This window comes from Schistocerca americana, chromosome 6, assembly GCF_021461395.2.
Source record: "Schistocerca americana isolate TAMUIC-IGC-003095 chromosome 6, iqSchAmer2.1, whole genome shotgun sequence".
In the NCBI taxonomy this organism is placed as follows: Eukaryota; Metazoa; Arthropoda; class Insecta; order Orthoptera; family Acrididae; genus Schistocerca; species Schistocerca americana.
In genome coordinates, this window is record NC_060124.1 from 183425551 (window position 1) to 183439051 (window position 13501).

Below are 13501 nucleotides of genomic sequence, written 5' to 3' on the forward strand. Positions count from 1 at the left end.
TCCGCACATACACAGACACAAGCAGACATTTGTAAAGGCAAAGAGTTTGGGCAGAGATGTCAGTCGGGCGGAAGTAAAGAGGCAAAGATGTTGTTGAAAGACAGGTGAGGTATGAGCGACGGCAAATTGAAATTAGCGGAGATTGAGGCCTGGCGGATAACGAGAAGAGAGGATATACTGAAGGGCAAGTTCCCATCTCCAGAGTTCTGACAGGTTGGTGTTAGTGGGAAGTATCCAGATAACCCGGACGGTGTAACACTGTGCCAAGATGTGCTGGCCGTGCACCAAGGCATGTTTAGCCACATGGTGATCCTCATTACCAACAAACACTGTCTGCCTGTGTCCATTCATGCGAATGGACAGTTTGTTGCTGGTCATTCCCACATAGAAAGCTTCACAGTGTAGGCAGGTCAGTTGGTAAATCACGTGGGTGCTTTCACACGTGGCTCTGCCTTTGATCGTGTACACTTTCCGGGTTACAGGACTGGAGTAGGTTGTGGTGGGAGGGTGCATGGGACAGGTTTTACATCGGGGGCGGTTACAAGGGTAGGAGCCAGAGGGTAGGGAAGGTGGTTTGGGGATTTCATAGGGATGAACTAAGAGGTTACGCAGGTTAGGTGGATGGCGGAAAGACACTCTTGGTGGAGTGGGGAGGATTTCATGAAGGATGGATCTCATTTCAGGGCAGGATTTGAGGAAGTCGTATCCCTGCTGGAGAGCCACATTCAGAGTCTGATCCAGTCCCGGAAAGTATCCTGTCACAAGTGGGGCACTTTTATGGCTCTTCTGTGCAAGGTTCTGGGTTTGAGGAGATGAGGAAGTGGCTCTGGTTATTTGTTTCTGTACCAGGTCTCGAGGGTAGTTGCGGGATGCGAAAGCTGTTTTCAGGTTGTTGGTGTAATGGTTCAGGGATTCCGGACTGGAGCAGATTCGTTTGCCACGAAGACCTAGCCTGTAGGGAAGGGACCGTTTGATGTGGAATGGGTGGCAGCTGTCATAATGGAGGTACTGTTGCTTGTTGGTGGCTTTGATGTGGACGGACGAGTGAAGCTGGCCATTGGACAGGTGGAGGTCAACGTCAAGGAAAGTGGCATGGGATTTTGAGTAGGAGCAGGTGAATCTGATAGAACCAAAGGACTTGAGGTTGGAGAGGAAATTCTGGAGTTCTTCTTCACTGTGAGTCCAGATCATGAAGATGTCATCAATAAATCTATACCAAACTTTGGGTTGGCAGGCCTGGGTAACCAAGAAGGCTTCCTCTAAGCGACCCATGAATAGGTTGGCGTACGAGGGGGCCATCCTGGTGCCCATGGCTGTTCCCTTTAATTGTTGGTATGTCTGGCCTTCGAAAGTGAAGAAGTTGTGGGTCAGGATGAAGCTGGCTAAGGTAATGAGGAAAGAGGTTTTTGGTAGGGTGGCAGGTGATCGACCACCAACAAGCAACAGTACCTCCATTATGACAGCTGCCACCCATTCCACATCAAATGGTCCCTTCCCTACAGCCTAGGTCTTCATAGCAAACGAATCTGCTCCAGTCCGGAATCCCTGAACCATTACACCAACAACCTGAAAACAGCTTCCGCATCCCACAATTGTTGGTAATCAGGATCACCCTGTGGCTAAACATGCCTTGGTGCACGGCCAGCACATCTTGGCACAGTGTTACACCGTCCGGGTTATCTGGATACTTCCCACTAACACCAACCTGTCAGAACTCTGGAGATGGGAACTTGCCCTTCAGTATATCCTCTCTTCTCGTTATCCGCCAGGCCTCAATCTCCGCTAATTTCAATTTGCCGCCGCTCATACCTCACCTGTCTATCAACAATATCTTTGCCTCTTTACTTCCGCCCGACTGACATCTCTGCCCAAACTCTTTGCCTTTACAAATGTCTGCTTGTGTCCGTGTATGTGCGGATGGATATGTGTGTGTGTGTGTGCGAGTGTATACCTGTCCTTTTTTCCCCCTAAGGTAAGTCTTTCCGCTCCCGGGATTGGAATGACTGCTTACCTTCTCCCTTAAAACCCACATCCTTTCGTCTTTCCCTCTCCTTCCCTCTTTCCTGATGAGGCAACAGTTTCTTGCGAAAGCTTGAATTTTGTGTGTATGTTTGTGTTTGTTTGTGTGTCTATCGAACTGCCAGCACTTTCGTTCGGTAAGTCACATCATCTGTGTTTTTAGATATATTTTTCCCACGTGGAATGTTTCCCTCTATTATATTCAATCATTAAGTTTGTTCCAACACGTACAAAAACATTTTTATAATTCTGTTTTGGTTCAGGATCTGATTCTGTAGACATTTGTTTTGAATTTACCATATTTTTAAAACGATTGCTGAATTTTTGTGTTCTAACTTCAAGTCGCATGTCAATTTTGCAGTTGCAAACAGAACATTTTCAACAGAGAGCCGCCAATTATTAGAAATCATTTTCATCAAAGGAAGTGCCACATGGCGCTACCAACTGCTCAGACTACCTAGGAGGGCCTCAGAATAGTAACCTAGAAGGGTCACCAATGAAACATCAAGACAAGAATGCCAATATCATTTATGTAAAATGTAAACTTTCACAGCCAGAATTGTCACAATTAATAAAATATTCTGGGCTATTATGCCATGGTCAAAGGGATTACACTTTAAAAACCCAACATTTCATCCCCATCTGCAGAAGATATTTACAAGGGGGATCGTAGCTTTGCCGAGTATCATTTATGTTAAACCTCTTGTAAAAAGTCTTTAGTTTTATGTTAGTGACAAATTAGTATCCACTCACAACAGATCTCTTTACCTGAATCTATAATAAAAGTTAATCTTCATCTAAGATTGTTGAAAATTATTCTGAAGAAAATGTTAATACAAGAAAATTACCGATTAATTTCAATTTGATGAAGAAACCCACACCAAAAATTTCACAGTTTTTCCACCCAGAATCTCCTCATGTTTCATGAACTACAAAGAGATGATAATCCTAGCCAGGTACCCAGACATTAGGACAATGTTGTGAGAGAGTCGATCGAGGTTTAACTGATGGAGCACTTAATCAATCAGACATGTGCTCTCAGCTGAGTAAAGCTTGGGATTCTGCACTGGATCTATTAAAAACACGATGAATGCAGAACTCATCAGCACAGGAACATCAGGCACACTGTACGGTTGAACAGAGTAGCACCAGAACATCCCAGGACAACCAAAATGGAAACGGACCACAAACAGTGCCTGTGGGAGCAGACCACAGGCAGAGTGGGAAGACAGAGGGTATAAATTATGGACAAACTCCATCCAATGATCACACTAATGTAGCACCTAATGAGGGTGACAGGTCACATAAACACAACATCAGACAAGGAAGATAACATCTGGCTGTACACCCGACAACTCAAGAAAGTCCCATCATATGCAACTGAAACAGACAATCAAAAAATGAGGATGTAGCCAAAAAGGATGCAATAGGGATACTGCTCTGCAAGGTACATGTTTATTTAGTGATTTACGGTACATGAAGCTGTTTGAGTCTATTAACATGGATAACAATTTGCATCTTCAACAGATGCTACACAACACTTGACCACTGGATTCAGAAGTAGTTTCTATATAAAACTAATTTTTATTTATATGTTCTTTGTCATATTTCCTCATTTGAAGAGTTTACTGAAGAATCAATAACATTAACTGCTGCTCTTTTATGTACAGTCTTGGCTGACTTACCTCATGTGGAACTTCACCTTACGCCTTTTTAAGTTCTCTATCATCTTCATTCTCATTTTCCATGCAAACATTACTCTCTCTCTCTCTCTCTCTCTCTCTCTCTCTCTCTCTCTCTCTCTCTCACACACACACACACACACACACACACACACACACACACACACACACACACATTCTCTCTCTCATTCCAAGGAGATTTGTGTTTATAATATCTGGATAATATTCAGCAAATAATACTGTTTATTTAAAATACACTGTTCTTATAATATTAAATTAGATTTCCCATTTCTCGTTCCTCTACTGATTCCCAAGTTCCATTTTCAAAGGAACTCTCCATACTGTTGCGGATCCTCTAACATTTCCAATGGCAACCATGTAAGTACTGGAAAATTCAAACATATATGTTTTACACTCATTTTATAACACTAAATGATTGTATACTTAATATTCATAACATCAAACTGCTAGAAATATAAAGAAAAATGATTCATGTGTTTAACATTATCTGTTTGTTGGGTGTATGATAATAACTGCCATATTTTATTAGTAGTAACTGGTGATAGTATTCAGTTACGTAAAATGTACTTCACATACTACATCACTGTGTTTCAAGAGACAATGCCCTCCCAGGTTGTCAACCTGGTATAGTTGCATGTATGATGAGATTCACAAAGACAGAAGTGGATAATTTTAATGTAAGACAGGACCCATAATCTAATATGTTTTATTGCTTGTGAGAGAATTCTCTCTTGAAAAATTTTCTATAATGTGTCATACATTTAAAGTGAAACAATGGAAATTCCTGGATTGAATAACTACAATACGGAAAGGATAGACTGTTACTCACCACACAGAGGAGGCACTGAGTCTTAGACAGGCACAATGAAAACGACTGTTGAAATATTAGGCTTTTAGGCAAGTCCTTCTTTCGAAATGGAAAACATGCAAACTTAACTTACTCACACATGGCCTCTGTCTCCAGGCACTGGAATGCGTGGGTGTGTTTTCTATTTTAGAAGAAGGATTTTGTTCAAAAGCTTAATATTTTATCAGTATTTTGCATTGTGTCAGTCTGCAGCTCAACGCCTTCTCTATGTGGAGAGTAGGAATGTATCCTTTCCATGCATTTAAAGTTGTTGAACGCTATGAATTGTTATTGATTACTGTTTAGCCAGTTCTAGTTTTAAATACTGTACTGCAGATGGCTTGCAACTTGCATTACAATAAAATACATGTGACATGTCCAGCTTCAACTGTAAGCCTTGTCTTTGTACTCCAAGTCTGTTCATTTCATACGTTCCCCATAAATTTTTTTTTGTGTGATTCTTTGGTGTACATTGTAACTCTGATCATTCATTTGGATGCACATAATTAAATTCTAGTTGTCTTTATTAGATGAAAGAAACTTCAGTCACTGGTAGCATTCATGCAAAATCTTATCCCTGGCATGTAATACATGAAATAAACCTTACGTGCTTCATGTTACAAATTTTTACATGTATTACTAATCTGACAGTGCACAAAATCGCTTTTCATTCCAAAAGTACCTTTGATGGTACTGAACTTCCAAGTCTTGTCTCCTACTACTAATATCGCTCATTTTCTAACTTTTTCACTCTAGAGGGGGGTTCTCGACCTCTGCATCCAGTGCTTTGTATCAATGTTCTTAGCCCTGAACACATCTTATTAATTGTTCCAGGATTCCCTCCATCCCATGCCTGTAGGTTATAAATACACAGTTTCAGAATAAATTTTTATAAAAGATGTCTCATTTCTCATTAACAAGCCAACAATACTGCTAAATATAGCTGCAGCAGTATGTTTCTCATTTTATCAGCTCCCTACCCTTCATTTGAAGCAACAGTGTCATCAGTTCTCCATTTATATTTACTTTTTCTGTAAAGACAAAGGATAGACTGCACTCACCAAATAGTGGAACTGTTGAGTCAGACAGCCACAACAAAATGACTGCTAAACAAGTTGTTTCTTTTTGTTGTGCCTTTCCACTATATGATGAGTAGCAATCAATCCTTTTCACAATACTGTTATTATTCCATCCTGGATTTTCCACTGTTTAATTTTCCTGTAAGAATGTTACCAAGCCCCATGTTTGTATTTTTAAGACACAGCACTAATAAATTCTTGTAATTTTTATTCAGATTTCCTTAGTGGAATATTTTTTGTTTCTCTGATGTCATCCTTCCTTCAAACACTGCGCATGACAGGAGCAACATCTTCTTGGACCGACTGAGGACTGAAGATATAAGATAACAACTAGATATAAAAACCGCAATGACAGAAGAGATTTTTTAAAAAAAGAAGAAGAGGAATGGTATGACCACATCAACAGGATGCCACCTTTAGCACTTGCTATGGCAAGCATTACATTTCAACCAAACTGGAAAATGGGATATAGGATGGCCAACAAAAAGGTGACTACTGACTACAGTTTTGTGTAATTCCTTTGGTTTTGGAATGGGACAACACTAATTCCTTGAAGTGGAAGAAGAAGAAGAAGCATCCGAGGAAATGATTTTCTGACACTGACAATAAGGAAATGGAAGTCACTACTCACTTCAAATACAAACACATTAAACACATTTTTTTACTTACGCGATATCAAACATGTGGCATGAAACTGAAAGGAAAATTGGGTGGGATACATATAGCCAGTTCTACATAATAAATACATATTTTCTATCAATAACATTATTAACTTTATGCCTCTCTCAGTTTTTAACTTTCTGATTTCCTCTCTTGAAAGAGAAATAATCAGTTCTACATAACATACTGAATACTTTACCTTTGGGGATGAGAGCTGACACAAGAGATGGGATACAACCCATTTAGCTTTGGAGCAGCTATTTTATCGCAGTTGAGCACGTTGATGATTTCAAGTGAGGTTCCCCAAACTGCAATCAAATTGTCTTCAGTAGGCCACCAAGTCAACGACACTCCAATGCCTCTAGTATGTACACACTGCATTGGAGCATTCTGAAAGAAGATTCACATACATAATGTAGAAGAAGTGTCATAAATGACAATTCTAGATTAAACAGATTTATTTAGTCTGTTCCATGAAACAGTGAAATACTTCTATGACAGAGTAGTCACAAAAATACACTTTGAGATTTGTGTATTGTTCCATGTCTATAAGACAGCTGAAAGATGAATGGTAACCAAATACCTATCTTCTGGAATATCTTTAACCCCATCCCTCCTCCACCTCAAAAGATTGAAATTCAGGAAAGCAAAAATTATGCAGCACATATGGAAAGACTTTCTCCCAGAGTTATGATTTTTTCCTCCTCTTCTCCCAACACCTTCTTCATGTTATCACTAGTAGTAATTATAATAAATGGAACAAAGGAAAGATGAGGGTTTTAAGATACTGGAAATTAAAACAAATTGTACAGACAATTCTATTTTGCCCTTGGCTGTTATACAATCACTGCCATTTATATTATATGATCAGCTGATTTTGGCAATTTGCCAGATTCTTATGCTTCACCTATCACTGTAATTTCATACGGGCACACTGTGTGGGTATTTACAAATGTGTTACTGTCATTTTAATATGTAACCACTATCACAGAAGGCACATGTGTGAACAACGTTCCATACTCATTGAGTGGGAGCACCATTCCATTCTTATCAATGATTTAAAATGACATATGACATTAACGAGTATGAAATGTTCACTTGATAAAGTAAATGACAGAGTGTATAACAGCCAAAGTGGAATGTGGAACTGTCTTTATAAATTTGTGGCTGTGGAACTCGACATGAAAAAGGTATTAAAGTGTAAAGTATGGATTATACTGCCTGATGTAGGGCAGCACAAAGAGATAATGGATTAGGAGATAAAAAATATTACAAGATAAATGTAACATAGGATAAAAATGATAATTGATATTATTTTGTTGTTTGGAATAGCATGCATGGCACCACTATCATCAGTCCAAAAATAAAAATGTACATAATTTCACAGTTAATTAAAATGAATAAAAAAGTGATCAATATATGTAAAAGAAGAGAAAGGCAACGACTAACTTATAGAAAATAGTGAACACTAGTTTCAAGTTCTTACTTTTTTTCTAGTAGGAGAACATAAATTCACACACAATCACACAGGCACCCTGAATGGACGTGCTTGTGGTAGCAATGAGACTGATAATTGAATATTGATTACTGAAAGTAGTTGCCTAGGTAGATAGAGGTAGGGAGTGAATAGTGAAGGATGCACAGGGCAATGAAGTGGTACTAGGGTAATGTGAGGCAGTTCTTTCACCATATGTGCAGCCGCTGAGTCAACAAGATGTAAGGACTACAGAGGATAGTGCACATAAGGGATTAAGAGAGGGAGAGGGGGAGGAGAGGAAAGGAAGGTGGTGATGACAGGTGAGACAGGGACGGGGGGGGGGGGGGGGGGGAGTAAGGGAGAGGGATAGAAAACAGGAAGAGGGGTAGGGGGAGAGAGAGAGGGAAATGGGAGGGAGGGAGGGAGGGAGGGAGGGAGGGAGGGAGGGAGGGAGGGAGGGAGAGAGAGAGAGAGAAGGCAGAAAGACGTGCATTTCTTCCCAAAAGACATCATTATTTACAGTCCACTTCTAATTATTTGAAGATTTTATCATGACACTCGTGAATGCTCCATCCTCATCATAACTTTCAATGACATCTTGGAAGGTAGGAGACGAGGTACTGGCAGAAGTAAAGCTGTGAGTACCAGGCGTGAGTCGTGCTTTGGTAGCTCAAATGGTAGAGCACTTGCCCGCGAAAGGCAAAGGTCCCGAGTTCGAGTCTCGGTCGGGCACACAGTTTTAATCTGCCAGGAAGTTTCATATCAGCGCACACTCTGCTGCAGAGTGAAAATCTCATTCTACATTTATATGCATTGTCAACAAACAAATTTGCTCATTTGAAGCTGCAGATTTTGGTAGGGCTCATTCATTCTGTTCAGATGTGTTTCTCTCTTCTGTTTTCTTGTTTCTGTACAATTCCCAATCATCATTAGGTCTGAGTATATGGAATGTGTTCTCAGGTATGTGAGTGGCTTGAAGACTTCTTATGTAACAGAGCTCAGTATGTTGCCCTGGACGTTGGAGACAAAGGGACTGTCAAGAGTGCCTCAGGAAAGTGTTATAGAATGCTCTTGTTCTCTATAAACCTAAACCATCTGACAAATGGAGTAAGCAGCGATCTGCGATCGTTTGCTGATGACGCTGCAGAGTACAGGAAAGTGTCGTCTTTGAGTGATTTTCTGAGGATGTGACAACGAAATCAATCCATTTTCGATAAAGTAATACCACTGGATAGATAAAAAATCTCTTCACCAAGCAGTGACAGAGAGACACATAAAAGAAGGCTATAATTAGGCAAGCTTTTGGAGTCAGTGGCACCTTCTTCACACGGAAGGGTTGAAGCGGAGGGAAGAGAGGTTAAGTAAAAGAACTGGAGAGATCTAGAAAAAGGGGTAGATTTTGGAAAAGTTATGAAGGAGTATGAAGATAAGACAAGAGAAATCAGGGCTCACATGGAAGTGTATAGATAGTCATTTTTTCCCCACTCCTGTTGCAAGTAGAATAGGAAAGGGAATGACTGGCACAATTCAAGATACCCTCAGCGATGCACTATATGGTAGCTTGCAGAGTATATATGTGGGTGCATATCATCTGAACTGTCATCAAGAATAAGTTCAGCACAGTGAAGTGCTTTACAACTGTAACTCTTCAGGCTTTCCCGGCGAGATCTTGACATATGGAAAAATCGGGTCTACTGCCGGAGACAACACATTACAAGTAGCGCCAGGCGGGCGCGGACGGCAAAGAGAGCACCCAGCACCCTCTGGGCATAAATACTGGACAAGATCCTCCAACACGGCAGTCTCAGGTAGCACCTGAAGAAGGCAACGAGTTACGTGGCCGAAATATTGTGCCAGAGCGACACAAACATCCGGCAGTAGACCCGATTTTTCCACATGCTTTACAACTCTTTCTGTTCTTAGACAGTTTGCCTTCTTTGGACATTTTGTTGGTACCAGGCTGTGGCTGACCCACAGCAGGGCATTGTTGATTTTCATTTGCAGTTTGTCCAACGACATTTAGTTGCATTTCAACCAAATCCTAATGGGAGACACTTCTTCCTGCAGATACACTAACGTTTTTCTTCCTTATAAGCCTTGGATTTATGCTTCATGCCTCTCTTGTACACTCCAGAGCTTCTAAGAGAGGTAATAGGTAATGGCTTAACTTGTCTGCTGGCTAGCTTTTCAAGTAAAGGTTCAACATCACATGGACGAATTCTGCATTATTGGAAGTCAGTTTCTAGACTTTTCTTAAAGTGAGGATGCAGATTCTCAATGACGTATGTCAATGAGGAAGGAAAATACTGTTTTGTTTTACATGTCTTTGATTTAGTTTGTAGTTTATGGTCCACCTTTGAATATTACAATGCAATGCAGCTTTACATCAAGTGAAGATATAATTTATTATTGCTTCCAGAAACTAGTTATTTACTATCATTTCTAAGAGTTGAGCATAAATTTACCGAATTCAATAATCACAGTAACTATGTTGCATGTAGCTATTGCTGCCCACTGGTAATGCCTTGAATAAGCCTGGTTGTTGTTGCTAAGCACTGATGCTGAGCAGCAATTGACAGTATGCAGTCAGCCGGGAGAGCTGTGTTGCTTGAGCCACACAGTTGGGTTGAGAATAACTATGAGTCAGCAACGTTTGGTTAAAGTTGATAATCTGTTTAATATATGACAACTCGCACCACATTATTTCATTTGAGAGTTTCAGAGTGGAATGATAGAAGTTGTATAGTGGCATGAAGAATATTAATTAATTGTGAATGCTTCATAGGATTTGCTGTGTTGTGTTTTCGACAATAAATAGAACCGTTCGTGACCTCCGAACAGTAACTGTTCTTCAAGTACCTGTCATTATTCACTTCCTCAAAGCATCAATCATTAGATTATATCTGTCTCTTAATAAATGGAGTTGAAAGAGGCAGCAGAATTAACATAATTACAGCACTGCCACCGCTGTCTATTATACATGGGCAATGGTGAAAAGGATGTCGCATCCCGCAATGATCTTCAGATCCAGAGTCTGATTGCCACGCCAAAGTGTGGTGAGTGAATTTAGACATTTTTAGTGGTGCCTTGATTTCCTAACAATGTTGAACAGGAAAAGTATTATAGACAGTGAATAATTAATTTCATTATAAATTGCTGAAATTAATGAAGAGAACAGCATTACCCAGAACAATGTTGATATGGATTTTGTCAATGAAATGGAGTTAATTAGCAGAATTCAAAATGTAGATGCAGTAAGAAAATGCAAATTTACATTTAAATGTAGATGTTGAAACATGTGAAGCAGGAATACATAATAATAGTGTTGAGGTTGCAGGAAGGACGGATGCACTACTGCAGTTTGTACAATAAATTATTTTCCATGTACGATTACAATCAGCATGAGTAGTCAATGTGTAACTTTCGTCAGAAACAATGGGAACATAATAGTTATCTTGACAATCCTGTTAGCAATGATGATTTGATCATAATTTTGATAAAGCTTCTACCATGTAAAGTAAGAAAACAGTTAGCATCACAAACATTTGATGATTATGATGAGTTATTAAGAGTTATAGATCATTTGGAAGAGACTGACAACAAAGGAACATCAGTGGGATTGGAGCAAAATTTGATTCATTGTAATAAACATTTACAGCATCATGATGCACTGCAGCACGATAATTTTGGACGTCCAACATGGAATCAATAAAATAATAATCAACAGTAGTACATGATGAAATGCGAAGAGATAGATGTTCATGAAACTGTGTATCAATGATGATCAGTTTAGAAATGGTGAGAGGAGGGAAAATGAGTTTGGCTGACGGAATCAATGGGTAGTGTTTGATGGAAGATTTTAGGATCATTCGCTACTCCAAGATATGGATGACAGAAACTGATAACATGTGCAATCATTGTTAAACTAAAATTAGTTTCAGATGAGGCTCGCTCTGGAACGTATGGACAGCTTAATGGGACAGATGGGACAATACAAATGATAAAATACAAAAATGAAGATATTAGGACTGACATACTGAGAGAAGATGTGCAAGTTGTTAATGAGGTGTTGAATTCATTGATTGAACGACTAATGACCTCAGCAGTTGAGTCCCATAGTGCTCAGAGCCATTGATTGAACTTGGTGTAAACGGCCAGAAAATTACAGCACTTTTAGGTTTAATTGCAACAAGAGGGCACAGAGTTCATGCTGTCATTAAGTGTAAATTAGGTGTAAGACTTTAGATAGATAGTTTGACATGTTGTATTGATTCTTGATTCTTTGGTTGTGGATTGGATGTTTGGTAATGACTGGCTGGCAGAAATAAGATGTAATATTGACTATGGAAGAGGCTGTTTAAGTACCTGTTACAGGAATGAAGAATTGGAGGTTAATTTCATCAGGTTCGTCGGAGAAAAGGTAGAAGTGTCTGCTGTGTTAGGAATTAGAATTACTGAGAAGACAGTGATGATGGAATTGAAGTACTAGTATATAAAAAAGATGATGGGTCTGTAGCGGTTCCACCTGCTTTATTTACGTTGTCCTCGGTGTCAATGTACTGCGTTGCTACACTGGCTGAAAGATGGGGTTTGTAATTTGGAAACTGACACGATAAATAATGTAGCCGACAAATGCACAGTTGTGTTTCACTATCATTGACTTTATGTTCACAACCCTCCTATAATACACAGTTATATATGGCCAGCGCACTATTATTTAACTTTCGATAAGCCTCATTAATAGTTTGCAGGCGAACCTCCACATACTGCTGCAATAGTTCACTATTGAACATCTACAAGCAGTAAAAACATAACCACATAATTCACAGTTCTTGAAGAATAAACAGGCACATATGGAGCAGACACTGTCATTGTTTTTACACACGGTCTAATTGTTTAACACTTATTCCACAGTTAAGTTGAAGCATTGCTGTTGTTCTAACCAGCAGAGGTTACTCGTCTGAAGCTCGGCTGTGGATTGACTGTCTTGTGATCAAAAAATGGGCTCTTCTATATCTTTGCAATAATAGGTACTGAAACTACACACCGTTCGAAGTTTAATTTACAGAAATTACAATTAAAACTTATCTCATTAAATTAACTGAATACATAAAAAAACTGGTTCTTTTTAACAGTTTCTTCTACTATGAGGGTTAAGCCAAATTATATGTTTAAATCATGAAATTAACAAATATAAGTACGCAAACAATACTTTGGACAAACTGTTAATTACTTTGGAAATGATTAAGGACTTGCTTTGCTAACATGTTGTCAAATAGAGCTAAACAGATTCTTTAAGATTACTAGTATTTCATCTTCCAAATGCTTACAATTAGTACAGAATTTATATTTGAATATAACAGAGGGAAACATTCCACGTGGGAAAAATACATCTAAAAACAAAGATGATGTAACTTACCAAACGAAAGCGTTGGCATGTTGATAGACACACCTATCAATATGCCAACGCTTTCGTTTGGTAAGTTACATCATCTTTGTTTTTAGATATAGAATTTACAGGGTTATTACAAATGATTGAAGCGATTTCACAGCTCTACAATAACTTTATTATTTGAGATATTTTCACAATGCTTTGCACACACATACAAAAACTAAAAAAGTTTTTTTAGGCATTCACAAATATTCGATATGTGCCCCTTTAGTGATTCGGTAGACATCAAGCCGATAATCAAGTTCCTCCCACACTCGGCACAGC

At 39.2% G+C, this 13501-nt stretch overlaps 1 protein-coding gene across 1 annotated transcript in view; it reads right to left on the bottom strand.

The window, feature by feature from the left end:
• Positions 1-3921: 3921 nt before the first annotated feature.
• The window catches only part of LOC124619876 (cytoplasmic dynein 2 intermediate chain 2-like), a 92576-nt gene continuing 82996 nt past the window's right edge, over positions 3922-13501 (bottom strand). The window contains exons 9-10 of the mRNA XM_047146499.1: positions 6508-6698; positions 3922-4086 (exon numbers count right to left, since the gene is read on the bottom strand). Of these exons, the coding sequence (XP_047002455.1) occupies positions 4002-4086; positions 6508-6698 (276 nt within the window). The 3' untranslated portion in view covers positions 3922-4001. The remainder of the gene's footprint in view (positions 4087-6507; positions 6699-13501) is intronic.